The sequence below is a fragment of the Ahaetulla prasina genome, chromosome 17, assembly GCF_028640845.1.
Source record: "Ahaetulla prasina isolate Xishuangbanna chromosome 17, ASM2864084v1, whole genome shotgun sequence".
NCBI classification, from domain to species: Eukaryota; Metazoa; Chordata; class Lepidosauria; order Squamata; family Colubridae; genus Ahaetulla; species Ahaetulla prasina.
This window is the reverse complement of record NC_080555.1, coordinates 13,049,868-13,075,104: the sequence shown is the minus strand read 5'-3', so window position 1 is coordinate 13,075,104 and position 25,237 is coordinate 13,049,868. Positions and strand designations below refer to the sequence as shown.

At 42.7% G+C, this 25,237-nt stretch overlaps 1 protein-coding gene across 1 annotated transcript; it reads left to right on the top strand.

Moving 5' to 3' along the window:
• The first annotated feature begins 16,201 nt into the window (after nt 1–16,201).
• LOC131186380 (SLAM family member 9-like) lies at nt 16,202–21,651 on the top strand. Its single transcript, XM_058159874.1, has 5 exons — nt 16,202–16,328; nt 18,148–18,474; nt 19,473–19,730; nt 20,763–20,879; nt 21,344–21,651. The coding sequence occupies exons 1-5, from the start codon at nt 16,259–16,261 to the stop codon at nt 21,391–21,393; spliced, it is 822 nt and encodes a 273-aa protein (XP_058015857.1). The 5' UTR covers nt 16,202–16,258; the 3' UTR covers nt 21,394–21,651.
• Nucleotides 21,652–25,237: the final 3,586 nt, after the last annotated feature.

The window sequence follows — 25,237 nt, the reverse complement described above, 5'->3', positions numbered from 1 at the left end:
CTCAAGTCTTGTCAGGTCCCTATGGGAACGCTGCCATTCTGGTGGGTTGGGGAGGGAGGCATCGTGGGCCACATAGTTTGCATGCTTTTGCTTTGCTGTAGTTGTAACTGCTTGGGAGCTCAGGCCAGGTATCCAAGGTCGCAGTGCACTGAGGACGAATTCTTTCCATCACCCAAAAACACTTATTTTCCAAAAACACCACACTACTAACCAGAGCATATAAAACATTTGCTAGACCAATTCTAGAATACAGCTCGCCTGTTTGGAATCCTCACCACATCTCTGATATCAATACAATTGAACGAGTCCAGAAATATTTTACAAGAAGAGTTCTCCATTCCTCTGAAAACAACAAAATACCTTATCCCACCAGACTTGAAATCCTAGGCTTAGAAAACTTGGAACTCCGTCGCCTTCGACAAGACCTAAGTTTAATTCATAGAATCATCTATTGTAATGTCCTTCCTGTTAAAGACTACTTCAGCTTTAATTGCAATAATACAAGAGCAACCAATAGGTTTAAACTTAATGTTAATGTTAATGCTTTAATCTAGATTGCAGAAAATATGACTTCTGTAACAGAACCATCAGTGCTTGGAAGACTTTACCTGACCTGTGGTCTCTTCCCATAATCCTAAAAGCTTTAACCAAAAACTTTCTACTATTGACCTCACCCCATTCCTAAGAGGACCATAAGGGGTGTGCATAAGCGCACAAACGTGCCTACCGTTCCTGTCCTATTGTTTTTCTTTTCTTCTTCATACATATATATATATATATATATATATGTAGGTCTTTGGTTCAGAAAAGACTGAACCAACTAACCTCAGAAAACAAACAAATATTTTATATATATATATATATATATGCCTATACCTCCTAATATTTACTCATATAAATGTTTATATACTATATAACCTTTTATATGATGTTGTGACAAAATTAAAATAAAATAAATAAATAAATAAATAAATAAAAACCCAGCCTCAACGATCTCCAAAACACCTTTGCAGCATCTTATTGGCTCCAGATGGACACGGGGTATCAGGGTGGGGATTGAAGAGCGAAAAGTTAGCCTAACGCCTCGCGCCTGAATTTCAGACTCCGCCTGACTTCTCTGCAATCACTATCTCTTGGTAAAAATTCTTTTGAAATGTAAATTGTTTCAAGAGTTTTGCTTTCATGGGAAGGGAGACTGAGGGAGGTCCTTACAGATCTATCATAATATGGGCTCTGATCTAGATATTTTATTGTCCTGTTGTTCTTTCTTCCCCTCTGCAAAACGTATGAAACCATTTCTCCTTCTTACTGCAATAAAGATAAATGATTTAATTTGATAATTTGCGTCTGTCTTTCAAGAAAAGGTGCTATATTTCTATCAAATTATTAATAAAATGGTACCCACTTCCTCCCATTTAATCTTAAAAAGATTTACCACGATGGAGGAGTGGCCTTGGGAGAGACAGGAGAATAGAAATGTCTTTGAGACTTGCAATACAGAAAAAGCAGGTTTTGTAGTCCTAGTTTTTTTTTAAAATTTATTTATTATACTGGGCCTCTGGTGGCTCAGCAGACTAAGTCTGTCTGTTATTAACACAGCTGCTTGCAATTACTGCAAGTTCAAGTCCCACCAGGCCCAAGGTTGACTCAGCCTTCCATCCTTTATAAGGTAGGTAAAATGAGGACCCAGATTGTTGGGGGCAATAAGTTGACTTGTATATAATATACAACTGGATGAAGACTATTGCTTGACACAGTGTAAGCCACCCTGAGTCTTCGGAGAAGGGCGGGATATAAATGCAAATTAAAAAAAAATTAATTTGATAATATGTGTCTGTCTTTCAAGAAAAGGTGCTATATTTCTATCAAATTATTAATGAAATGGTACCCACTTCCTCCCATTTAATCTTAAGAAGATTTACCAAGATGGAGGAGTGGCCTTGGGAGAGACAGGAAAATAGAAATGTCTTTGAGACTTGCAGGATTTTGTGAACGCAACCTTACAATACAGAAAAGGCAGGTTTCGTACTCCTGGTTTTTTATTTATTTTTATTTATTTATTTTGTCAGACACAACAATATATATTAGTATAAGCATGAAATAACCACACAAATTGAATACAACCAAAGGGAACATTAGGACAAGAATGGTAGGCATGCTGGTGCTCTTATGCACGCCCCTTACTTGTGCTTCTTGTCTGGACTACCTCGCAAGTCTAACAGGGGAGAAGACATGTATGAAAACTGGAGATGGTTTGGCCATCTCTGTTTCAGTCGGTTTTCTTTTTCTATACTTTTCTGCATGTTAAAAACAATGAAAACACCTCTTGCAGGGTGCTTCACTTTGATCATGAACAAGCTTGAAGCCAGAAGAATGTTTGTTATTGGGGGTCAGAAGGAAACTGGGCTTGGGGACTGAGATTGATTTGTTTTGGAGTAGAATTGTGAACCCCAAAACTTGGACGTGCATGCACTGGGGCCCTTAGGAGTCCTGAGTTTGCAGGTGGGAATTGTGGTGAGACGGGCTTTGCACTTGGTTTCTGGGCATTGCTAAAGACTCGGGTCTGACTGCAAATCCTCTGGTGGCCAGCCAAGCTTCCCACAATGTTCACTTTTTCCTCAAGGTCATTTGCAAAGAAGGAACTTCCCTTTCCGCAGAAGAGGCTCTGGCGCCCTTCCTCCTCTGGAACACAGAACAGATACAGCACAACAGGTGTGGTGGAGGGGATGCATATAATGCTCTCTTCTTTTTTTGAGGAGGGACAATTTTTTTAATTTTAATTTTTAAACAAACAATTCATCATTAATCAATCAGTGAAACATCTAGATACAATTTTGTGTGTGTGTCATATTCAACATTTGTCATCATTTTCTTAGTACATATTTATCTTTCCTCTTACATTTAAATTTAATATATCACAACATATTTTCCCCATATTTCTTATTTTTACATTGCCTGTTGTCTATATTCAGACTCTATCCATTGATAAAATTGCCCCATATGTTGTAATATTCCAGAACTTCCTTCCCTCTAATTGGCTAACTTTAATCTACTCATTTCTGCATAGTCTAATATTTTCTTAATTAGCTCTTCCTTTGTAGTAATTTTTTCTGCTTTCCAATTTTGCGCAAATACCATTCTTGCTGCCGTTATTACATGTATAATCAAATATGTATTTGCTTTACTAAATTTCTCCGGTAAGATACCGAAACAGGAACAGCTCCGGTTTAAGATCAATGTGTTGCTGTGTCATTTTCTCTAGCCATATTCGAATTTTTGCCCAATAATTTCTCGCTTCTGGACATGTTCACCACATGTAATAGTAAGATCCCGATATCTGGTGGCGTTTCCAACATTTAGTTGATTTATCTTTGAACATTTTCGCCAATCTTTCCAGTGACAAGTGCCATCTATAAAACATTTTATACCAATTCTCTTTATATGCTGTAGCCATTGTTAATTCGTAATTTCTTTCCCATAATTGCTGCCATTTATCTAATTTTATTCTATATCCAAATTGTATATCCAAATTTTTTTTGCCCATGCTATCATTGTTTCTTTTACTTGTTCTTGTGCATTGTTAACTCCAAATAAATAATCTAATGCTCTCTTCAAGCTCTTGCTGTGTAGCATGGCAGCTGGCTAACAGGATTGGATAGACAGCTAGGATGGCAGGTATTACACTAATAGGATGGGCAGACAAAACAATTGCAGTTTGCTTGTGGATGATTTATTTTCAGTATGAACCTGAGAATCATAGATTCATAGAAGCAGAGAGCGAAAGGGCTGGAAGGGACCTAGTCCATCTCCTGTTCAAGGAAAGAGACTTATACCACCCTGTCAAACAGCTGTCAGTCTATTTTTGAAACTTCCAATGTTGGAGCACCCACAATTTCAGGAGGCAAGCTGTTCCACTGATCAATTGTTCTTACTGACATAATATTTCTCCTTACTTGGAGAAATCATGGATCTCTCTCTCTCTCTCTCGGACACGCTTCCATCCATTGCTTCTTGTCCTGCCCTCTGGTGCCTTGGAGAATCAGTCAATACACTTTTCTTTATGACAACCTCTCAAGTACAGAAAAAAAGTTATCGTGTCCCTTCAATTGTTCTCTTTATTAGACTACACTTAGACATACCTCCCTCCCTCAACTATTGTTCATGCAATTTAACCTCCAGATCCTGTATCATCTTTGTTGCTTTTCTCTGCACAATTTTCCAGGGACCCAACCTTTTTTTTTGTAATGTGGAGACCATAACTAGATACAGTATTCCAAGTGTGGTCTCAGCACTGTAGTGTAAAACAGCACGATTGTTACAGGGTTCTGGCTGACGAACCCAAGTAATTCAGCACTTCCTCTTCTTCAAAGCACTATTTTATTGAGTACATCAATTCAAATCAATCAAAGTAAGTGTTGTACCTTGATGAAGGTATCCTTTTTTTTCTTATATATATATTTTTTTTATTGAAAAAGTTTAAAAAAAAACAAAGACATTTTCGCCCCTTTCCCCCCCCTCCCAAAAAACCCCCTCCCTTCCCCCCCCCCGGCTTCCCGGGTCAATCACAAGGTAAAGTTATACATAAACCAAACATAGAATAAAATTTTCCCTTCCAATCCAATTAACCTCATCCAAAGCTTTTCATCTCCCAACCCCCTCCCCATTAACTAAAATAACTTTCTAATTATTCAAAGGCAATCTGATATTTCTTAATCTGATATCTGTTTTGTATATAATCAATCCATTTTTTCCATTCAATTAAATATCTTTCCTGCGTATTGTCTTTTAAAAAAGCTGAGATTTTAGCCATCTCAGCCAAATTAATGACTTTCAGTATCCATTCTTCTATTGTAGGTACCTCTTCTTTCTTCCAATATTGTCCAATCAACAGTCTTGCTGCTGTTATTAAATTCAGAATCAGTTTAGTCTCAATCCCTGTACAATCCGTTATGATTCCCAAAAGAAAAAATTGTGGCAGGAACTTTATCTTCTTCTTCAGTACATTTTGAATAATCCACCAAATTCTTATCCAAAAGGCCTTAATTTTCTTGCAAGTCCACCAAATATGAAAATATGTAGCGTCATCACAACCTCCAACATTTCGCTTGGATATTAGGATACATACGTGATAATTTTTTGGGATCTAAGTGCCATCTAGAAAACATCTTATAAAAATTTTCCCTTAAATTCTGTGCTTGTGTAAACTTAACATTTCTAACCCAGATTTTCTCCCATGTTTCCAACATTATTGGTTCCTGAATATTCTGTGCCCATTTTATCATACAGTCCTTTACCAAATCCTTTTCCGAATCTATTTCAAGCAACACATTATACAATCTCTTTATATGCTCCTGGGTCTGATTTCTAATTTGCTTTATTAAATTTTCCTCCCTTTGCATTATACCAATTTTTTGATCTTCTTTCCATCTAGCACTTATTTGCCCATATTGAAACCAAGTATAATTCCTCCCTTCTTCATTTAATACCTGTAATGATTTTAATTGCAATCTACCTCCTTCAGCATACAAAAGTTCTTTATAAGTAATCATTTCCTGTTTCTGTTCTATATTTATATTCTCTATTGCATGTCTAGGGCTCGCCCATATAAGAATCTTGTAATCTAATTTATAAGAATATTTTTCCAGACCCGCAAAAGAGCACTTCTCAACACATGATGAAGGTATCTTTTTTTTTTATGTACACTGAGAGCATATGCACCAAAACAAATTCCTTGTGTGTCCAGTCACACTTGGCCAATAAAAAATTCTATTCTATTCTATTCTATTCTATTCTATTCTATTCTATTCTATTCTATTCTATTCTATTCTATTCTATTCTATTCTACTGTATATATTATTCTATTCTATTCTATTCTTCCATTCCATTCCATTCTATTCCATACCTTGATGAAGGTATCTTTTCTTTTATGTACACTGAGAGCTTATGCACTAAGATAAATTCCTTGTGTGTCCAGTCACACTTGGCCAATAAAAAATTCTATTCTATTCTATTCTATTCTATTCTATTCTATTCTATTCTATTCTATTCTATTCTATTCTATTCTATTCTATTCTACTGTATATATTATTCTATTCTATTCTATTCTTCCATTCCATTCCATTCTATTCCATACCTTGATGAAGGCATCTTTTCTTTTATGTACACTGAGAGCATATGCAACAAGACAAATTCCTTGTGTGTCCAATCACACTTGGCCAATAAAAAAATTCTATTCTATCTATTCTATTCAGCACAGATGAGCTTAAAAACAGCTCTGACTATTTCCCACTCTTTCAGTATGATTAAAGTTTAGACATCCCCCCTCCCCCCCATGTCACAGGTCACATTGTCCAATTAGGTGTTCTGGCATCTCTTTGGCAAACGGGTTCAGTCTCCGGTCAGCACCTGTTGGGATGTCCTTGGTTCTCAGGCGATATTAGGTTGTTTTGTCTGGTCTGCATTCCAAGAGTCTCCTCCCTCTCCCACTCCGAGCTGTGTAGCTACTTGAGAAATGGAAAAATGGCTGAGAAAGGTCTGATCCATTTCAAAATTGACAGTTGGGTCTCCCTAAAGAGAAAGGCGTACCTGGAAAACCTCAAAATAAAACATCAATATAAATGATGTTGCAAAAATACATCTAGAATATCATGTGCAGTTTTGGTTGTTCCACCAGAAAAAGGAACCAGTAGAATGGGAGAAGACTCAGAGGAAGGCCACTAAGATGATCTGGGACTTAAGCAATTTCTCGCAGAGGAAATCTGTGACATTTGGGCTTTTCAGTCCAGGAAGGAGATGAACAAGAAAGAATATGCCTGAGATATACAAAGTGGACAAGGAGAAGTTATTTTCCCCTTTTTCACCTAATGAAATTGAATCATGAAAGAATCAGGGGGAGACAACAAGTAAACATCTAAGAACTTCAGTGTTGGAATTCGGTACCACAAAAGGTGATGTTGGGTACCAGTCTGGCTAGTTTCAAAAAAGGGTTGGTTCTGGGGAATCAATGGCCCTTAGTTTTGAAGTTGGTGGGACTGTTTCTGAAGGCCATTTTCTGGGAGACTTTTGGGTTCCTTGTGCAGATGGTTGACTTTTGAAGGAAGAAACTTCTGGATTAGATGGGCCAGAGGACTGTGCTGGCAAATATCCATAGGTATCTTGGTGAATCACAAGCTGGGCATGAGCCAATGTGCAAAATCTGCCAGATTTCAGAAGAAATCTTTTTTAGAGTTGTTCCAAAGGAAAACAGGGGAAATTTGGACACCAGAGAAATATTTGAATGGACTGAATTGTTCAATTCTCTTTTGGTGGCGTTTAATTAGAAGCTGGATCATCTTCAGTTGGGGATATTGTAGTAATAGATCCTGGGGCTGGACTAGATCTTCTCCAAGATCCCTCCAACCATTGAAATCTGTGCTTCTCTTTCAAGTACAAAATATAGAATAGAATAGAGTAGAATAGAATAGAATAGAATAGAATAGAATTTTTTATTGGCCAAGTGTGATTGGACACACAAGGAATTTGTCTTGGTGCATATGCTCTCAGTGTACATAAAAGAAAAGATACGTTCATCAAGGTACAACATTTACAACAAAATTGATGGTCAGTATATCAATATAAATCATAAGGATTGCCAGCAACAAGTTACAGTCATACAGTCATAAGTGGAAAGAGATTGGTGATGGGAACTATGAGAAGATTAATAGTAGTGCAGATTCAGTAAATAGTTTGACAGTGTTGATGGAATTATTTGCTTAGCAGAGTGATGGCCTTCGGGAAAAAACTGTTCTTGTGTCTAGTTGTTCTGGGGTGCAGTGCTCCGTAGCGTCATTTTGAGGGTAGGAGTTGAAAGAGTTTATGTCCAGGATGCGAGGGGTCTGTAAATATTTTCACAGCCCTCTTTTTGATTCATGCAGTGTACAGGTCCTCAATGGAAGGCAGGTTGGTAGCCATTGTTTTTTCTGCATATCCAGCAAACTCTTCCTTCCTATTTAACTCAAGGGCTGGGAGCTGCGTGTGAATAAGTCAAGTGGTTTGAAGGTTGGCTTCAGGTCAGTTCTGGGAAAGGTCTGGCTTCTTTAACATGTGGCAACCAAGGCCACAAATTCTTCAAAGTTCTTCCTGATTTTCCCTAAAGGATTTCTTCATGTCTACTTCCGCAGTGCATATGTCTGCTTCAAGTTCCGCAGATTTCAGCTGAAAATGATTCCAATTCTTTTGCCAAATTTAGTATCCTAGCCACACCTCGATTCCACCATCAAATGTAATATATTACCATCCCTTGTTCTGTTTGGTTCTGTTCAGTTTCGTTTTACTTTAATGTTTAATTTTTTCTGCTGTAGTAAAGATTGAATTGAATTGTCCTAGTTCCAATAGTCAAATGCACCTTGGGTACAATCTGGACCACCACTTGAATACATCATCATTGACACAATCCCCATCGGTCAACTCCAAAAGGCAGCTTTGCTTGGAACAGCTTCCGTTCTGCGATGAGACCACTAACACCATCAAACACCCATATCTGCCTCTCCCAGGTCCTTGGGAAGCACTCGACAGGTAGATAAAAAAAGCCAAGGCCCTGGTGGCTCAGACTGCTAAGACAGTCTGTTATTAACACAGCTGCTTGCAATTATTGCAGGTTCAAGTCCCACCAGGCCCAAGGTTGACTCAGCCTTCCATCCTTTATAAGGTAGGTAAAATGAGGACCCAGATTGTTGGGGGCAATAAGTTGACTTTGTATATAGTACACAAATGGATGAAGACTATTGCTTGACATAGTGTAAGCCGCCCTGAGTCTTCAGAGAAGGGCGGGATATAAATGCAAATTTTAAAAAAATTGGTTTAACCTCTATCTGTACCACCCGCCTGTCCATCTCCTTTCTACTCACACCTGGGCCAGATCCTTCCTAGATCCAGCCACTCCACTGCAAGTTTTTTTTTTTTTTTTTTTACATTTATATCCCGCCCTTCTCCGAAGACTCAGGGCGGCTTACAGTGTATAAGGCAATAGTCTCATTCTATTTGTATATTTTACAAAGTCAACTTATTGCCCCCCCAACAATCTGGGTCCTCATTTTACCTACCTTATAAAGGATGGAAGGCTGAGTCAACCTTGGGCCGGGCTTGAACCTGCAGTAATTGCAGGCTACTGTGTTCTAATAACAGGCTCCTTACAGCCTGAGCTATTCCGGCCCAATAGTTTGGTTTTATTTCGTTATTAAATAATAGTTATTAAAAACAATAGTTATTCCCAAGTTGGCAGAAGCTCACAAATGTTGATAACTTTGAATAAGATTTGTTATTCTGAAAATAGGCTATCAGACGCTGATTTTGATCTCTAGTTGGGTCATGAAACGTTTGCAAGAAAACAAGCAAGCTCAGGGAGAACCCCCTCATTTCAACCCTGAGCCACAAATATTCTCCTTTGCTAGAAAAATATATGCAAGTTTCAATTATATTGTATTGTATTTGTATGGCATTCCATTCTAATGGTATCATGTATCAATCAGATCATGTATCCTATCCTATCCTATCTGATACCATCGCATATCATTCTTACTATATAAAAATATAAGCAAGAAAAATCATCAGTATGAAGATGACACCCAACTTTATATCTGTACCCCAGCCTCATGGACGTCCTATCCCAGGGTCTGTGGGTGGTTGGAGACTGGATGGGTGAACCAGACTCTGACTTAACTCCATCAAGATGGAGAGATAAGATTCTTTCATCTGTGGTTGCACTGCTCCAAACAGACCCAGTGAACAATCTGGGGATCTTCCTGGACTTGGAATTCCTGCTCAAAGAGCAGGTGGCAGCCACAGCCAGGAGGATCTTTGCATACCTCTGAGTGATACACCATTGTGTCCATACCTAGACTGGGAGGCTTTGCTCATAGTAACTTTACACCCTTGTAACTTGAAATTTCAGTAATAGTTACAGAGTTGGAAGGGACCTTGGAGGTCATCTAGTCCAGCGGTCATCAACTGATGGTCCGTGGACCACTGGTGGTCCGCGAGAAAATTTTGGTGGTCCACAGAAAAATTATTTGCATTTTTTATATTGCACTAAATCAGGGGTCCTCCAACTACGGCCCCTGGGCTGGATACGTGCAATGAATGCTTGTGTTGCTGCAGAGAGTCTCCCCCTTTGGGGTCTTCTTGTGTGGGTCAAGGGGGGCAGAAATTCTGAGTTTGGGTCTGCTTCAGCCTCCAGGTGAGGGGCTTTGGACAAAGGCTGGAGGGAAGCGCCACTGGTGACAAGACTATGATGTAGTGGGACTGCCTCATGGCCTGGAACTGGCTGACCATCTCAGCCCGCTGAGCCTCCAGGTGCCGGTACCTGGCCTTGAACTCCCTCAGGTCTTCCCTCTGCTTGGAAAGCCTATGCTCCTAGTCTTGAGTGAGGTACTTCTGCTGAGCCTCCTTCTCAGCCAAATCCAATTTGAACTGAACCAGCTGTTTTGCCAACTCTTTCTCGTGGTGGCTGCTCAGCTCCAATAACTGCCTCCTATTGGGGCCCTAAGGAGCCCAGGCGGGCAGGCGAGGAGTGGCTAGGAGGGGAGGGGTGAGTAGAGGCTGGCGAGTTGCCCCTCCACGTGAGTGACATCGAGTTGACCATGCCCACCCAGTTACATGACCACCTAGCCACACCCACTCAGCTGCTCATTAGGCAGATCATATTACTGGTCCGCGGGATTTAAAATTATGAATGCAGTGGTCCCTGAGGTCCGAAAGGTTGGGGACCCCTGATCTAGTCACTCAGGAGACCTGTACTAAGGATTCGAACCACCAAACTGCTGACCTTTCTGATCCACAAGCTCAGTGTCTTAGTAACACACTCTACATGGGGCTGCCCTTGAAGACCATTTGGAAACTTCAACTGAGGTAGAATGTGGCTGCATGGGTAGTGAATGGTGCCAGATATATGGCACGTGTAACACCCCTCCTGTGTGAGCTGCACTGGATTACCAATGTGTTTCTAGGTGCAATTCAAGATGCTGGTGGATACCTATAAAGCTCTACATGGCTTGGAACCGGGATACCTGAGGGATCCCATTTTTCAAGAGTCTTTACCTGTCCAACTAGGTCAAAAAGAATGGGCATACTGCAGATCCCATCAGCCAAAGAATGTTGGCAGATGGGGACTAGAAGACAAGCTTTTTCTCCAGTGTCCGCTGCTCTGTTGGACCTCCTGCCTTCGGAGACCAAAATGGCCCTCACCCTATTAGCCTTTCATGAAGCTTTAAAAACCTGGTTCCCTTCCTGAGCCTGGGGTGCTGGGCCCTGTTTCCTGGCTATATGGTTAATGGGCCAGATCTCTTGCTTTCTGGAATTAGATTTTAATGTTTTCCACTGTTTTTATCATTTTTATTGTTTTAAACTGTTTTTTAAAAAGTTTAAAACATATGAAGAACGGTTGCAGGAATTGGGTATTTGCTGGCTGAGGGACTCTGGGAGTTGAAGTCCACAAGTCTTAAAGGGATCAAGGTTGGAGACCCCTGCTCTAGAAACAAAGCTCTGAAGGACCTAAGTATCTACAGAAAAGGTGACCAAGAGGAGATAGGACAGAACCGTCCAATATCTGAAAGGTTGCTTGCTCTAGAGAAGATCTGTAGACTTTGTTCTCTGATGTTCCAAGGTTAGAAAGAAAATGGATGGGTCGGATCTATTGTTCAGAAGAAACTGCCTAACTGAACAAGCTGTGAGGCAGTGGCTGCCAGAGGAAGACTTGTGTTCTCCTTCACTGGAGATCTTCACACAGAGCATGGCTTCTCTTGGGAATGCTTTAACAGCTCCTACATGGATCAGGGGATTGGACTAGAACAGTGTTCCTGACCCTTGGCAGCTTGAAAATTCCAGTAAGCCTGGAATTCTGGGAGTTGAACTTCACTCATCTTCATATTGCCCTGGTTGAGAAATATTGGACTAAATGATTCCAGTTCAATGATTCCATGAGCCTTACTTTCTCGGGCTCATATTGAACACAAATCCTCCACAAGCAAACTATAGTTGTGTTGTTGATCCATCCTGATGGCCTAGTTCCTGGCATGGTAGCTCTTTATTTTGTCTCCTTTATCCAATCCTGCTGGCCAGCTGCCATGCCTGGACAACAGGAGCTCGAAGGCAGCATCAAGTCCTCCATAATTGACTTGTTTTGTTATATCTATTCTGCATATCAGACAAGGAAAGAGGATGGAGCCCTTTCTGCAGAAAGGAAGTTCCTTCTTTGTGGTCATACAAGGTGGAACAGGGCGAATCCCGTGAGAAACGTCGGGTGTTGGGTCTAAGTGACCACCAGAGGACTCGCAAGACTTTGATGATGCTCTGGGTACAAGAAAAGTCTCATGACAGCTGCCACATACAAAGTCACGACTTCAGGGCTCAAAGGGTGACCACAGGGCTGTTCTATGTCGCTTCCCTGCAGCCACCTATGCCTTGTGTTTTCCGCATCCTGACTGCCCCTTGCTACCTTGTCTGAGCCACTTTAGTTTGCTGGCTTGTTCGTTTGTTTAGTATTTAGGAGCTCATAGTCTTCCCTGCTTTTTTGCTCACTACATCCCTGTGAGGTAGGCTGAGAGAGCTTCCAGGGCTGAAGGTCATGTCTCAGGGACCCTTCCCTATTGTCAGCTCTCAGGTTTTTCTCCCCTCCACCTTGCAGATTTGCCCCCTCCTCCTTTATTTTCAATTCCCATTTCCACGAGAGAACATAGCATCCCAGGACACCCCCTTCCCCAGCCAAGCAGGACTCAACATCCCCAGGGGGAGGGACTGAGGATCCCACTTTCCTGAGTGTAGATTCACAGGGCTTCCCAGGAGAAGAGGGGTGGCTCACCCTCCCAAAAAGGTCTCTGAGCATCTCTTTGGCCAAAAGAACATCAGAACCAGCCCAAGACATGTTCTGATCTCCCTGATCACCTCCAAATTGGAAGGTCACATTGATCAGGTTGATTACTTTTCAAGGATGCGAATCCCTCACTCATATACAAAGTGGACAAATATCTTCACTAAGTCATGTCATGATGCAAAACTTCAATATGTTAATTAAAAAATTAAATAATAACAACAACAATAATAATGATAAATATAAATATAAATATGAATAAAATAAATAAAAGACCTGGTTATGGCTGACCAACGGAACATTGAAGAAAGAAACAGAAGGCCTAATTCTTGTGGCCCAAGAACAAGCCATTAGAACAAATATAATCAAAGCCAGAATAGAAAAATCTGCAGATGATCCCAAATGCAGACTCTGCAAAGAAGCAGATGAAACCATTGATCACATACTGAGCTGTTGTAAGACAATAGCTCAGACCGACTACAAACAACGTCACAACACAGTCGCTCAAATGGTCCACTGGAACTTGTGTCACAACTACCATCTGCCTGTAGCAAAGAACTGGTGGGATCATAAGCCTGAAAAAGTGATTGAAAATGAGCATGCAAAACTACTGTGGGATTTCCGAATACAGACTGATAAAGTTTTGGAACACAATATCACGATTGTGGAAAAGAGAAAAGTGTGGATAGTCGACATTGCTATACCTGGTGACAGCAGAATTGATGAGAAACAACTTGAAAAAGTCACCAGATATCAAGATTTGAGAATCGGATTTCAGAGACTCTGGCATAAACCAGTGAAGGTGGTTCCAGTGGTACTGGGCACACTGGGAGCTGTGCCTAAAGACCTAGGCAAGCACTTAAAAGCAATTGGCGCTGACAAGATCACCATTGGTCAGTTGTAGAAGGCCACCTTACTGGGATCTGCTCGCCTAATTCGCCGATACATCAGGCAGTCCTAAATGCTTGGGAAGTGTTCGACTAGTGATCTGTGATACGAAATCCAGCATAATTATCTTGTTTGCTGTGTATACTGTCATTTTGTGTAAATAAAATAATAATAATATGTAGCTTAAAACCCACAGTGAGACTACCTTGATGTGGTTGTGGGGTTTGTATGCTGCACCAGAGGTTCAATCATAATACAGGATGGGTCTCATCAGAGGAGTCAGACAAAGAGTGTCTCTCCCATAAAAAATATGGTGAGGTGTAAATTACAGAAACCCATATGGTCATCGCCCAAGTCAACAATGACCGTGGCTAATTGTTGTAGTTCCTGGACATCTGGTGAAAAATGAGCTACAGGACTATTGGCTGAGCAAACAGCACCAGCATCTGCAAAACTACTGGAAGAAAAGGTGTTTACCTGTCACAAATACACGCTTAGCATACAAGAAAGGCCTGCTGAGAACTAGAGAGACTAAACTGGCCTTCAACGAAGACAAAATAAAGAACAGAATAGATGCATGGGTATCTTTTCTAGAATATTTCCAGGTATTGATATCAGGCTGACGTGTCCTTCCCTCACACCTTCTGGTCCACGTTGGGGCCACTCTCTGATCATTCACACAATTCCACAAGGGAAAAGTAAGAGAAGCCACCAATCTTTACCAGCGCTACTGATCAAATCCAGAAAAGTCAAACCAGACCATACAAAAGTATACAATCCACAAGAGAACAGAAAATATCAACCCTGTAACAAGGGAAGATGGAACTTGGGGAGTCCTTCAGTCCTTCCCCATCTCACTCTTCATATTGGGTCAGGATGACCTTGTGTCCTTCCACCCCAAATGCTCGTGCAGGGGCAACTTCAGTCTGGGAGAGCCGAGGAGTTGATCCCCTCCCCAAAGGCCTTCCAAAAGAACAAGAAAACAGGTGCAGGTGTCATAGGGTTCCAATCAAAGACCTACCACCCAGAGTCCAGGAGATCAGGTTTTGGGGAAATGTAGCTCTGGGGACCTTGTCCAACTACCGACACCCTGTACTTCCACAGGGTTCACCTCTTCCTCAAGGTAATATCCAAAGAAGAGGCTTCCCTTTCTGAAGAAGGGACTCCATCATCCTGCCTTGTCTGGCACACAGAACAGAGATAACACAACATGTGTTATGGAGGGGAGACATCTGGGTGCTGCCTTCAAGCTCCTGTGTCGTGGCATGGCAGCTGGTCAGCAGGACTGGACAAAAGAGCCAAAGGAGAGAGCCACCATGCCAGAAATCATTGGATGGGCAGACAAAACAATTGCAGTTTGCTTGTGAGGAATTTGTGTTCCGTATGAGTTTGAGAAAATGTGTAAACCTCTTCATGGAATCTTTTAGTCCAGTGTTTCTCAACCTGGGCAACTTTAAGAGGTGTGGACTTCAGCATTGTGTGATGGGGGATTCTGGGAGTTGAAGTCCACACCTCTTCAGGCTGCTGAAGTTGAGAAACACTGACCTAGTCTAACCCTTTGATCCATTCAGGAGCATTCAGGGGTGATACAATATTGGAGGGGTGCTATTATTTCTCCTCTTTTCTGTAGGTTGTCAGGTCCTCCAGGACTTTGTTTCTAGAGCCATCATCATCTTGCCTTCCTCAGAACTTTCTCCAATTCTTTGCTGACCTTTTGAAGCTGGGATCCAAATGGGATCTGATCAGGGCATTGGTGAGCAGAGGGGAATGATGACCTTCTAGAACTTCTAGAAATTGCATCTCACAGTTCATCACTGATTTGTGACTGACAAGAAAACGCCTTGGTCCTCCTGAAGGATGGCCCAGACCAGGGGTCTGCAAACTTGGCTCTTTTAAGACTTGTGGACTTCAGCAAAGCTGGCTGAGGAACTCTGGGAGTTGAAGTCCACAAGTCTTAAAAGAGCCAAGTTTGCAGACCCCTGGTCTGGGCCAACAGAGAGGTAGCTGTGGACTCTTGGAGTTCATCTTTACCTTCAATGCTGTCACTCAACCGAGATGTGCTTCACTCTACCTGATCTCCGGTTCACACATACCTTATAGGTCAAACTGCTTTGTATAATGGGAACTTGCCCCACACTGCACTTTGCACTGCACTGCGCTGCGCTTTGCAGTGCGGGGCAAGATCTTCTTCCCTGAATTTTTCTACCATATTTTTTAAAAATTGTTTAAATGTTTTTTCAACCCCTTGTAGTTACTTCATATTTTCTTTTTTTGTTTTAGTGTTGTTTATGTTCTAAGTGGTGCAAGCTACCCAATCCAGCAAATAAATGAAATGTTGCAAGAGCTTTTTCCCGGAATTGTGCGGTTGCACCGAAGAGGCAGTCCTTGAATCCACCACATTGAAAGCATCCAAGAAAGAGAACCTCCAGCTCTTTAAATATAATAAAGTTCCTCATTAGAATGTGACGCAAATTAACCTATTTATACTTTGCAGGAATTAGACTTCGCTTCACTTCACTCCTTCTTGACATGCGAGTCACTGACATGTCATACCAAAACATGCTCAGCTGGTGGTTCCCGATCCTTCTCTTAGGAGCTGGTAAGTTGTGTTTTTCTCACTGTATTTGTAGTTTTAGATGCCGTTTCAAGCCAGCACTGAAATTTGGGGCTCAAAACACAGTTTGTTTCTTTCAGTCCAGGAACGATCTTTACTGGAATAGATATAAAACTCTGGAGGGGGGGGCATGCTTCCCACCCAAAAGAGATGAATTGGAGAAGAACCTCAAGAAAAAGGCAGATAGTTTGAAATAACAAATTCTAGAAGAAGAATTAGAAGATATTTTCCCAATTTTTCATTATAAACACAAGAAACATAAAGACAATACTATATTTTTAAGTTACAGGTGGATTTAATACATTACTTAATAGTAAAGCCTCAATTAAAAGGACAAAAAACCCAATTTCAGACCAAGCTCTAATAATAATGCAAATCCAGAGCATGTAAATTAAAAATATCAATCTCCGGTATAATTTTCCGTTGATTTAATTATTTGTTGCAATGAAATAATACTTTTGTCACTGTTGTTCAAAGCAAAATCCTGCTAATTTATAAAGACAGGCAACGAGTATTTTAATAATTATACAGAAATATAGAGAATATTCATAAGTCAGGGCTGAACTGTGGGATCCTTGGTGCCCTCTGAGCTCAGTTGAGCCATGGTGGTGCAGTGGTTAGAATGCAGTATTGCAGGCTTACTCTGATCACATTGTCAGGAGTTCAATTCCATGCTAATTTTTTTTTTAAAATTTCTTTTTGTCACAACAGTATACACAAACAATTGTCATAGATAAAACAACATATTTTGAAGAAAATATATACATATATGTAAAAAAATATGCATCAACTATATCAATTTGATATGATGAAGGGAACAATAGGACACTTTTGTGCTCTTATGCAGGCCCTTTATAGCCCTCTTAGGAATGGGGTGAGGTCAATAGTAGACAGTTTTTGGTTGAAGATTTTGGGATTTTGAGTAGAGACTATGGAGTCAGGTAATGAGTTCCAAGCATTAACAACTCTGTTACAGAAGTCGTATTTTCTGCAATCAAGTTTGAAGCGGTTGACATTTAGCTTGAATCTATTTTTTGCTCTTGTAATATTGTGATTGAAGCTGAAGTAGACTTTTATAGAAAGGATATTGCAATAGATGATTTTGTGTGTTAAACATAGGTCATGTCGAAGTCGACGGAGTTGTAAGTTTTCTAATCCCAGGATTTCAAATCTGTTGGTATAAGGTATTTTGTTGTTTTCGGATGTGGTTCTGATGTGATTTTGCCTAGCTTCACCTGCTGCTTCCTGTCTGATAGAAAGTTTATGTTTTCGACTCACAAGGTCAGGCACACCTAGCTGAGTCAATTTAGTTAGAAGAATATCTGGAATGAGGGTATTGAATGCTGAGCCAAAGTCTACAAAGAGGACCCTTGCGTAGGTCTTTGGGGATTCAAGATGTTGTAGGATGTAGTGCAGAGCCATATTAACAGCATCATCTGCTGATCTATTTGTTTGGTATGCAAATTGCAAGGGGTCTAACAGTGGATCCGTGATGGTTTTCAAGTAGGAAAGCACTAGCCTTTCAAAGGTTTTCATAATTATGGATGTCAGAGCAACTGGTCTGAAGTAATTCAGTTCCTTGATGGAGGGTTTCTTCAGCACTGGGATGATAGTAGAGCATTTAAAGCAAGAAGGAACAACACACATCTGTAATGATTTATTAAAGATGCAAGTGAAGATGGGGGGCAATGCATCAACAGTCCTCTATCCTGGGGCCATTTAGTCTTTCTTCACAAAAGATTTTTCTCTGACGCTTGGAAAGTCACTTGTGGTCCACCTTTGAACGCTTTCTCTGGCCTTGCAGGAGCTTCTGAGACAGAAGAACTGTATGGCATTCTGGGGGGCTCTGTCATTTTCCAATTGATGGAACCTCCACCGTATGGAAAGATTTACTGGAGTAAAGGTATCGACAGAAACTCCATAAATATTACTGTGGTGAACGATGGGGAAGATGAGGAACCATGTCTCCTCCAGGACTTTCACTCAGCCTATAAAAAGCGATTGCATGTCAGTGAGGACTGCCAAGAGCTACATCTCAGCCATCTAAAGGAAGAGGACACTGGCAGATACACGGCACATATTGTTCAACGAAACAGAATCTCAAAGGAGTCCTTTGACCTGGAGGTGCTTAGTAAGTATCCCAGCCATGGCAGCAAATTCCTGGCCTCCCTCCTTTGCTCAGGATGATGTGGAGAGGTGGGGGCTTTTCTGTTGATGAGGGGGCTTTGGGGGTCCAGTTTTTGAAGAGATGCACTTTTTGGAGTGAGCCCAGAGCTGATCACCTGCTGCTCCCTTCTTTTTAGCTTTTGTCCCTGGGGGGCTCTGCCCATCAGAGTTTTTGGATAGATCCTGGTCCATTTTTGCAATGCAAATTAGTTCAAGAGGTTCTGATCAGGCCTAAATCCTTCCTTATTCCTCTCCCCCGCCGCCCCACAAACCTACCATTTTGCTCCCTGTCCCACCCTGCCCACCATCTTCCACACCAGGAGATTTGGCTCAGCTGAGGACTTGCCTTTCTATGATGGTCAGAAATGGAGTTCAAGCGGCATCCTGCATGCTCTTCCCTCTGGAAGTGGGATCTTGGGGGTTCATCACAGCTCTCTCCGGGCTTCCCTCTCCATGGGGCATAGGCTGGATTGGGCCAGACCAGGTGGCTTCCCAGATGGGATGGCAGGGAGAGGCTGGTGTGCTTTGAGGCGGGAATCTCCAGAAAGGCAGTTTAGGAGTCTGTCCGAGGATCTGGTGGGACTGGTTGGAACCACAAAGTCTTTGGGGAAGAGTCAGGGAGTCTCTGAGGGTCCCTGAGCCTGGAAGGTTATCATCTCACCCTCAACCCCTGGTTTAGTATAAGGAGGGCTTGCTGGAAAGCAGAGGGTGTGTGTGTGTGTGTGTGTGTGTGTGTGTGTGTGTGTACGCCTGCCCTCCTCTATCATAATATGTCAGATGTGAGAGGGGGGGTTGTTGCAGTGTTGTTACTTGTGACAGAAATGGATGAGATGTATTTTCCTTGCTCTAATCTAAGCAAATCTATTGATTGACTCATGGCTTAGTTGCTTCTCCTTCCACTTTGGCCTCACTGTTATTTTGTGGTCTCTCACAATGTGACGTGTCTCTGCATCTCCTGCTCAGAACAGTTTCCAGAGTCTGAGATAAGAGTGACCTGCACTTCCACGGGGCCTGGAAAGGGAGCTTGGAAGCTGCATTGCTCTTCAGGGAAAGATGGAGTGGAATTCAGTTGGGAGTCAAATGTCAACGGCACGGATGTCATCTCCGAGACTTCTGTGGTGGAGCTCATCTCCCAAGACCTTGATCTAGAACTCACCTGCATGGCAAAAACAGAGGATAGTGTAGCATTCAGGACAGTCACCTTAAAGGAAGTTTGTTCTGGTAAGTTTTTCTCTCCATGAAAAAGTCTTTTGAGTCCAAAGGAGCCTCACTGCGACCACCTCTCCTCCCATGACCGGAGCCTAGTAGATTGGTCCACTTCCTTAGGCACAGGATGATCACTGAGTGGGACTGTTTCCATTGCTTTCCAGGGTCTCAATATTTTTTGTTCTTGATTGCGATCACCAAAGCTGGTTGCAGTATTCCAAATGTGATTTCTCCAAAGAAGTATAAAGCAGTACTAATAATTCACTTGATCTTGATTGTATCCCTCTCCTTTTGCAGCCTAGGACAGTGTTGGCCGAGAAGGGAAATGTCTTCAAAGAAAAAACAAGAAAGTCCAGTTTTTGCCTCCTGAAAAAGCACCTTTAGGACAGGGGCACCAAGCTTTGCCCACAATTGCTTGTGCTGATGCCTGATGGACCATCTAAAGCTCCTGCATGGTCTTCAAAGGGTGGTCCCAACACAAGGCGATTCAGCATGGAATGAGTACAATTGTCACAAGAGATGGATCTGTGCTGACCCTTCCTGGCCGTAGCTGAGCATGAGCTGCCCAAGAAGCTTCTTCAGCTGTGACTGGATGGTGAGAAATGGAAGGATGTATATTTCTTGCAGACAGCTGGCCATTTGCATTCTTTATGAGAGTTATTTCCACTACTCATTTCCACTACTCAGGTGACCCTGAGGTCACAGATCAACCTCCAAGTGGCCTCAACAACTCTAAAAGTCTGCAAGGAATATAAGTCCTTCCCCCACCATTCAGTCAGAGCTGAAGAAGCTTCTTGGATGAGAAGCAAAAAGTCTTCAAAGAAAAAGAAGAGAGTCCAGTTGCCTCCTGAAAAAGTACCTTTGAGACCACCATGACCTGGATGACTTGGTGCACCTGATAACCTTCTTGCCAGATGGAGCCTGGGTGGGGTTCAAGGTGCTGGTCACCTGCCCAGGGCTGGTGGGTCTTCTGCTGCAAATGGGGCCAGCACTGTCCATTCTCTGAAGGTGCTGAACAGATTAACAGGGCCTGTTGCTCTTTTTCAGGACAGACCAAGAACCTGCCTGGGCTGCCTCTCTGGGTCCTGCTGTGTCTTAGCCTAGGGGGAAGTCTTCTTCTTCCTGGCTGCATGGAACTCATTCCCATGGAGAAATCCAGAAAAGGTACCATCTTAAGAATGATCTCTGAAAACCCCAACATTTCTCTTCTTATTTCCTTCTCCTTCTGCCCCAAAGGAATTTCTCTCTATTTCTCAGGATCTACAGGTTGAGTCTGATCCCAATACAACACAAAGCTTCTTCCATCTCAGCCACATTTGCCCACCTCAAGATATCATGTCCAGGCAAGCCGTTGACAAAGCGGTGGCACAAAGTCACTCCAAAAGATAAACATACATTTCCACTTTGAGGCCACCTCCTTCATGGTAGCAAGATGACCCTGAATGAATGAGTGAGTGAGTGAGTGAATGAATGAATGAATGAATGAATGAATGAATGAATGAATAGAAATACTGCAACCAAGTTTCTCCTTCTCCTTTTGCAACTGCCAACTTTCTCTAGCTGGTTGCCCCTTGGACCTCTGCCTTGTTTCTCCTAAAGCTCAGCTGTTGCCTTGGTTTTCTCCCCAGCAGATGGAGGAGGAAGAAGGCGGGCCCAGCCCCAGCAAGGAGACGACTGACAGATGCCTGAGATGAGTCTCCTTTCTGCCGCTTCACTTCATGGTCTTCCTTGGCACTACTATTAATCTTCTCATAGTTCCCATCACCAATCTCTTTCCATTTCTGACTGTATGACTATAACTTGTTGCTGGCAATCCTTATGATTTATATTGATATATTGACCATCAATTGTGTTGTAAATGTTGTACCTTGATGAACGTATCTTTTCTTTTATGTACACTGAGAGCATCTGCACCAAGACAAATTCCTTGTGTGTCCAATCACACTTGGCCAATACAAAATTCTATTCTATTCTATTCTATTCTATTCTATTCTATTCTATTCTATTCTATTCTATTCTATTCTATTCTATTCTACAAGGGGGCTTCTGTGGACCAGCCAATGATATCTTTTACTCATGTGGCTAGTGGGAGGGGCTTGCGTTACTTCTCTGCATCTGCTTTCATTGCTGCCTTGTCTGGCCCCCAAGGAAACCTCCAGCACTTGCTTCCTTATGTTTAATATTTGGGAGTTGAAAGGGGAAACTGGAGAGAGAGCTGTGAAAAATGGAGGAAATTTGATCATGAAAGAACAACGGTGTGACTCTGGTCGGGCTCAATCCACATGGAATTATTGCACAAGTAAATTGAGAGGGGGATATTTTTTTAAAAAAAAACAACCAAAGTGAAAGTTCTTTGATAGCTTTCCAGAAATTTGTAAACGTTTCAAACCTGGGCGACTCTTTTCTATAAAGGTATCACCCAGTTTCTAACGGGCTGTTCCAAAGTATAAATCAGGAGAAATTTGTCCTTCTCTCACCCCTCGCTCTCTATGTTGTGGCTCCTTTTTGACCAGAGGCCACTCACACAACCCCACAAGTCAAAGTGAGAGGAACAATCTTCCTTCACCTGTCCTACCAAACCAATGCAGAAAAGCCAAACCAAACCACACAACCCATAAAAAAACGGAAAATACCAGCTCCACATCAAGAGAAGATGGAACTTGGGGATACTTCCTCTGCACCCCTTCCCCACCCCAAGTTCTGTCCTGGGCCAGGTTCTCTCTGCACCCTCCCACCCCAGTTGCTCATGAAGCACAAAGCAATTTATCTACTCACATTGGCAAGCTTTTGGACTGCTAGACAAGCAGGAACTTCGTATACTTTATCATAACCTTCTACGGCAATGCAACTGATATGTTTTTTTTATTAAGACAATAATTCCTTCATGAAGACAGTAACAGGAAAGTAACTTGAGATGAGCATTGATTAATGTTGTACCTTGATGAAGGTATCTTTTCTTTTATGTACACTGAGAGCATATGCACCAAGACAAATTCCTTTTGTGTCCAATCACACTTGGTCAATAAAAAAAATATCTATTCTAATTCTAATTAAATAAATATTGCAATGAGCTTTGATTATTAGGTTTGTGGACCAGCATTTGATTCCACAGAGGTTGGTGTCAGAAGTGGGATTCACAATTTTCTAGCTGGGATTGGGGATCCCAACAGGGCACCCTATATTTATTTTTATTTATTTTATTTATTATTCAAACTTATATACCGCCCTATCTCCCAAAGGACTCAGGGCGGTTTACAGGCATGTAAAAACATCAATATACAAATTAAAATAATCATTAAAAAACTTATTCTAATGCCCAATTATTAAAAATAGAAATATAAATATTAAAATCAATTTAAAACCCCTCTAAATTTAAAATCTAAGCCAGTCCTGCACAGATGAATAAATGTGTCTTGAGCTCGCGACGGAAGGTTCGAAGATCCGGAAGTTGACGGAGTCCTCGGGAGTTCGCTCCAGAGGGCGGAGCCCCACAGAGAAGGCCCTTCCTGGGCGTCGCCAGACGACACTGCCTAGCTGACGGCACCCTGAGGAGTCCCTCTGTGAGAGCGCACGGGTCGGTGAGAGGTATCTGGTCGCAGCAGGCGGTCCCGTAGATAACCCGGCCCTATGCCATGGAGCGCTTTAAAGGTGGTCACCAAAACCTTGAAGCGCACCCGGAAGGCCACAGGTAGCCAGTGCAGCCTGCGCAGGATGGGTGTTATGCGGGAGCCACGAGGGGCTCCATCTATCACCCGCGCAGCCGCATTTTGGACTAACTGTAGCCTCCGGATGCCCTTCAAGGGAAGCCGCATGTAGAGAGCGTTGCAGTAATCCAGGCGAGACGTCACGAGAGCGTGAGTGACCGTGCATAGGGCCTCCCGGTCCAGAAAGGCGAACTGGCGCACCAGGCGAACCTGGTAGAACGCTCTCCTGGAGACGGCCGTCAAATGATCTTCTAGAGACAGCCGTTCATCCAGGAGGACGCCTAAGTTGCGCACCCTCTCCATCGGGGCCAATGACTCGCCACCGATGGTCAGCCGCGGATTTAGCTGACTGTACCGGGATGCCAGCATCCACAGCCACTCTGTCTTGGAGGGATTGAGCTTGAGCCTGTTTCTCCCCATCCAGACCCGTACGGCCTCCAGACACCGGGACAGCACTTCGATAGCTTCGTTGGGGTGGCCCGGTGTGGAATAGTACAGCTGGGTGTCATCCGCGTACAGCTGGTACCTCACACCGAAGCCACTGATGATCTCACCCAGCGGCTTCATGTAGATGTTGAACAGAAGGGGCGAGAGGATCGACCCCTGCGGCACCCCACAAGTGAGGCGCCTCGGGGCCGACCTCTGCCCCCCTGTCAACACCGACTGCGACCGGTCGGAGAGATAGGAGGAGAACCTATAGCAGTGATGGCCAGCCTTTTAGACACCGAGTGCCCAAACTGGACCCGCTCGCATGGCCAGACTGAAAGGTGTGCACGCGCAAATATGTGCATGCATGAACATGTACACATCCAAGTGTGGACATGCATGTGAGCATGTGCAAACATCCATGTGCGAAATATCTTTCTCTTTCGTGAGCTTCTGTTTCGTCGTTTGCAGGGAAACAGAAGCTCACAAAAGAAACGCCATGGAGATCTGACCTGGGGTGGTGGCGCATGTGCCATCATTGAGGGTGCTGTGTGCCACCTCTGGCACATGTGTCATAAATTCACCATCATGGCCCTATAGATTGGCTGTTGTGAGTTTGTTCCCATGGCCCTTCCCGCTACCACATAAGGGCACCATTTAAGGGTGTGTGAAACTTTTGCTCCTTGGAGAAAGAGCCAAATTCAGTTCTGACACAGCTTCAGGAAGGAGGGTATGAGCTAGGAGGGAAGAGAAAATCAGATAGGACTGCAGACACAAAGGGAAAAAGAACTGAAAAGCTCGTAGAACGGAAAGCAGCTGACACCACCACAGCTTTTATGATATTCAAAACTGTACAATAAACTTAGGTAAAATTCCTGCAGGCTTGGAAAGCCCAAAACGTTTTAGTTCAACTTGGAGTAGGTAAGAAACAAGCTATTTTTCTTTACAGAAACCAACAGAGATTTTTGAATAATGATGATAAATTGGCTGGAATGGGGAAGTTTAATTTTTGCAAATTGAAACTTTTGATAATTTGTGTGTGGGTGTGGGTGACAGAGGTAAAAAGAACACACAATAAAATAAAGCTAGGCTAATGGTATTGTTTGGTACAACTGGGAACAGGCCGCGGCCGGGGCCTTGGACCGTGTCACGCCTTTGCGGCCTCTGACCCGGCGTAGATCTCGACCGGCCCCGTGGTTCTCCGAGGGGCTGAGGGAGATGAAACGCCGGAGAAGACGCCTGGAGAGCACCTGGAGGTCCAGTCGCCCGAACTGATCGACACTAGTTAGGTCCTATTCTAGGACCTACCTAGTGGCAATGAGGGAAGCGAGGCTTCACGCCCACCCTCATTGCGCCGGCAGATAACCGCCTGCCGCTTGCAGCTGGGTCACC

Coding starts and splice junctions, on each gene's coding strand:
- LOC131186380 (XM_058159874.1), top strand. CDS start 16,259: ATGCGAGTCACTGACATGTCATACCAAAACATGCTCAGCTGGTGGTTC. Junction 19,731..20,762: donor CTTAAAGGAAGTTTGTTCTG/GTAAGTTTTTCT, acceptor GCTCTTTTTCAG/GACAGACCAAGAACCTGCCT. Junction 20,880..21,343: donor CATGGAGAAATCCAGAAAAG/GTACCATCTTAA, acceptor TTTTCTCCCCAG/CAGATGGAGGAGGAAGAAGG.